At 53.9% G+C, this 3,315-nt stretch overlaps 1 protein-coding gene across 1 annotated transcript; it reads right to left on the bottom strand.

The window, feature by feature from the left end:
• Positions 1–453: 453 nt before the first annotated feature.
• Positions 454–3,086, bottom strand: LOC144713092 (gallate 1-beta-glucosyltransferase-like). Its single transcript, XM_078587581.1, has 2 exons — positions 2,034–3,086; positions 454–1,054 (listed from the first exon to the last, which is right to left on the bottom strand). The coding sequence occupies exons 1-2, from the start codon at positions 3,022–3,024 to the stop codon at positions 555–557; spliced, it is 1,491 nt and encodes a 496-aa protein (XP_078443707.1). The 5' UTR covers positions 3,025–3,086; the 3' UTR covers positions 454–554.
• Positions 3,087–3,315: the final 229 nt, after the last annotated feature.

A 3,315-nucleotide genomic window follows, 5' to 3' on the forward strand; every position in this document is an offset into this window, starting at 1 on the left:
TATTGACAATAATAAAACTAATAATGTATAACTTTGAACGCGTACCCAAGCGCATGATGGATAATATCGACTGTACAAACAGCATCAAATCTAGCGGTCAGGATTAAAGATAGATTTATGATGAAACATTACGCAACAATCTCAGTAACGTTATCTGGACGAGAATATTCCAATAAATACCATCAACACCGGGATAATACAACCGTCTCGTGCACTACTTCTCCGCCTCTCTTCCTGGTGTTCTTCTTCTCTCTCTCTCTCTCTCTCTCTCTCTCTCTCTCTCTCTCTCTCTCTCTCTCTCTCTGTGTGTGTGTTTATCGATCTATGTATCTATCTATCTATATATCGATCTATGTATCTATCTATCTCTTTGTATGTATGTCTGTCTATCTATCCACGTGTCTACCTATCTTTCCCTCTCGTTCGACATCGCTCCCGATGGAGACCCAATGATGATCCAATTTTAAGAAATACCATGTTGACCAGAACACGTTCTTCAAAAGAACTGTGAAACACTTATCACGAACTTAATAATGGCTGGTGATGCGCTACAGTCAGACAACAACTGTCTCCACGTTGCTTCTTTTCGAGATCTTGGCGGTCTCTCTCCCGGCAATCGGCGTCTGCACCACCTCCACCCTCCTCACAATCTCCTCCACAAAAGCCGCTACGTGGCGGTCTGAAGACCCTCCAGGAGCCACCGCCGCTGCCGTCAGCTCCTTATACTTGGCCGCGTTGGCTCGCATTTCTCCGGCCCGCGGTCCGTGCACCACCTCCGCGACCGCGCGGCTGACGTCCTCCCTCGTAAAAGACTGCGCCTTCGACGGCTTGAGATGTACACCCATCTGGAATACATCGAGGAGGAACTTGGCGTCGGTGACCTGATCCCCCCACTGCGGAAACGCTATGGCGGGCACGCCGGCCGTGAGACACTCCAGCGTGGAGTTCCAGCCACAGTGGGTGATAAAACATGCGGTGGCGGGGTGCCGGAGCACCGCCTCTTGTGGGCTCCATTGCACTACCATTCCTCGATCCGCCACGTCCTCCTCGAACCCTAATTCCAACCAAAACATCCACCACGTTAAGCTATTTTTCTCTCTGTTCTCGGAAACATAATTCAGATAATTCACTATTCGTGCTGAGTTTATTCTCTCATTCTGGGAACCGTAATTTAGGTTCATTTATCGCACATGCTGGGATTTTTTCCCGAATTCAGAAACCCTAGTTAATTAATTCAGGGACGACGAGGGATTTTCTCTACTTTCGCGAAACCCATGATAAATTTTTTTTCTCCACTTTTGACGGACCCTATTTAAAATGTTCGTGTGTCCATGCTAATGCTTTTTGGCATAAGGAGTTATTTTGACGAACAATAAACCTATTAATGCGGTCCCATGGTATGATTTTTTCTACCTATCTACTCAGTCAAAGCCTACTTCAATTAACTGACTGGTTTCTTTAGCTCGGTGCGTTCACGAAGTCTAGTTCGCATAACTCGGTGACGGTGACGATGCTAAGATCGTTTCCTGTACTCTCACTAAGGATACTACTAAAGAGCATGAACTTTCGTTTTTGTCTAAAAAATAGCATGAACTTTTCATGCTTGTCTAAAAATAGCATGGGCCAATAAGAAGATGCCAGTTGGCCTCTTCTTATTTTTTTGTCAGCCATGGTCAACTGCCGACGCCGCCAGTCTCTGGCCGCCGCCGACGCCCCCCGTCTCTGCCGCCGACGCAGGCGGGGCAGCGGCGGGGAAGGGGGGAGCAGGGGCGCGGCGGGGAAGGGGGCGGCCAGAGACCGGCGGCGTCGGCGGCGGCTGCTGACGTGGATGCCACCGCCACCGTGGAGTCCACCTGGCTGCCACGATGGCTACCACATCAGCAGTTGACCATGGCTGACAAAAAAATAAGAAGACGCCAAGTGGCGTCTTCTTATTGGCCCATGCTATTTTTTAGACAAGCATGAAAGTTCATGCTATTTTTTATACTCTTCTCGACTCTCACTACCACTAGCCAGCGTTTTAGAAAGCTCACCTTCAGGCAGGAAGACTCGCGCGTCGTCCCGGACAACCCAGATAAACGGCTGGCCGCAGGCCCGCAACCCCTCGGCCATCTCCACCACCTCCGCGGCAGACAAAATAACAATGCTGCCGAACGCGGCGTAAACCACCGAGCCAGGGTCCCGGCCATCGAGCCAGCTCTCGCAGTCCGCGGCCTTCCACAGGTCCCCCCGCACGGACCCGGTCCGTGCCGGCGGCTCGACCAGCGGCCCAACCGGTATAACCCTTATGTGGCCGGCGATCCCGGCTATGGCCTCACTCTCCATCTCCTCGCAGCTGTTCGCGAACACCCAATCCGCGTCCTCGACGTTGCTGAACTGGGCCAAGATCGCCGTCGTGAGAGAGGGGAATGGGTTGCCCGGCATGAGGAAAGAAGGAACATCTTGCGGGTCCAGAACTGGCACTCCGGGGAGTTCTACGGTGAGGTCTGGCTTGCTCTCGGAGGGAAATTCGACGAGGTTTCGGTGGTAGTGGAAGTAAGCGGAGAAGACGGCCACAGACTGCACCCAGAGGACTGCCCTGGGAATCCCCATCTCGCCCGCGACGTCCATCACCCAAGGGATAAAAGGGTTGCTCACAACGCAGGAAACGGGGCGGCCTAGCTCGGCCTGGCGACGCAATAACGCGGCTATTTCCGCTGAGGCCACTTCCTTCAGCTGAGGCATGTACAAGTCGAGGTCGTAGCGGCGCGGGTCGCCGACCTCCCAGCCGTCCGAGAAGAACTCGAAGCGAATACGACCGCTGCCGATCGCCGTGAAGACGCCGTCGGCGGCGGCGGCCGCGGCGGTGTCGCCCTCGGCGGAGGATCGGATCGCGGCGCGAATCCGGTGGCCAGCGTCGGCGGGGCAAGAGAAGGTCACGTCAGCGCCCTTGGAAGCCACCGTCTTGGCGAAGCGGATGAACGGGTTGAGGTGGCCTTGGCCGGTGAAACTGACGAAGAGGATGTGAGCGGTGGGCTTTTCCATTGCCTCCCAATTTGGAAGAGAGCAATTTTTGTGAAGAGGAAGCGTGGTACGGTGGAAGCGAGTTTTGGGAAGCTTTTAAGGCGATGGAATTGGGACGACGTGGGTGAGTCTTGGCCATTCGGCTAACCAAACTCCGGGGCCAGACGGGGCTTTAGATTTGCTCAGGATGAGACTGGTGGAAGAATGTAAGGACAAAGAGGAGGTGATGGGTCAACGGGCGTTACCGGCCGTCCGTGGGAGAATCTAGGGTTCTGCCTCGTCCACGCTCGCCCCCATGGGCCACAACCGGGT

This window comes from Wolffia australiana, chromosome 15 (assembly GCF_029677425.1).
Source record: "Wolffia australiana isolate 7733 chromosome 15, ASM2967742v1".
Lineage (NCBI taxonomy): Eukaryota > Viridiplantae > Streptophyta > Magnoliopsida > Alismatales > Araceae > Wolffia > Wolffia australiana.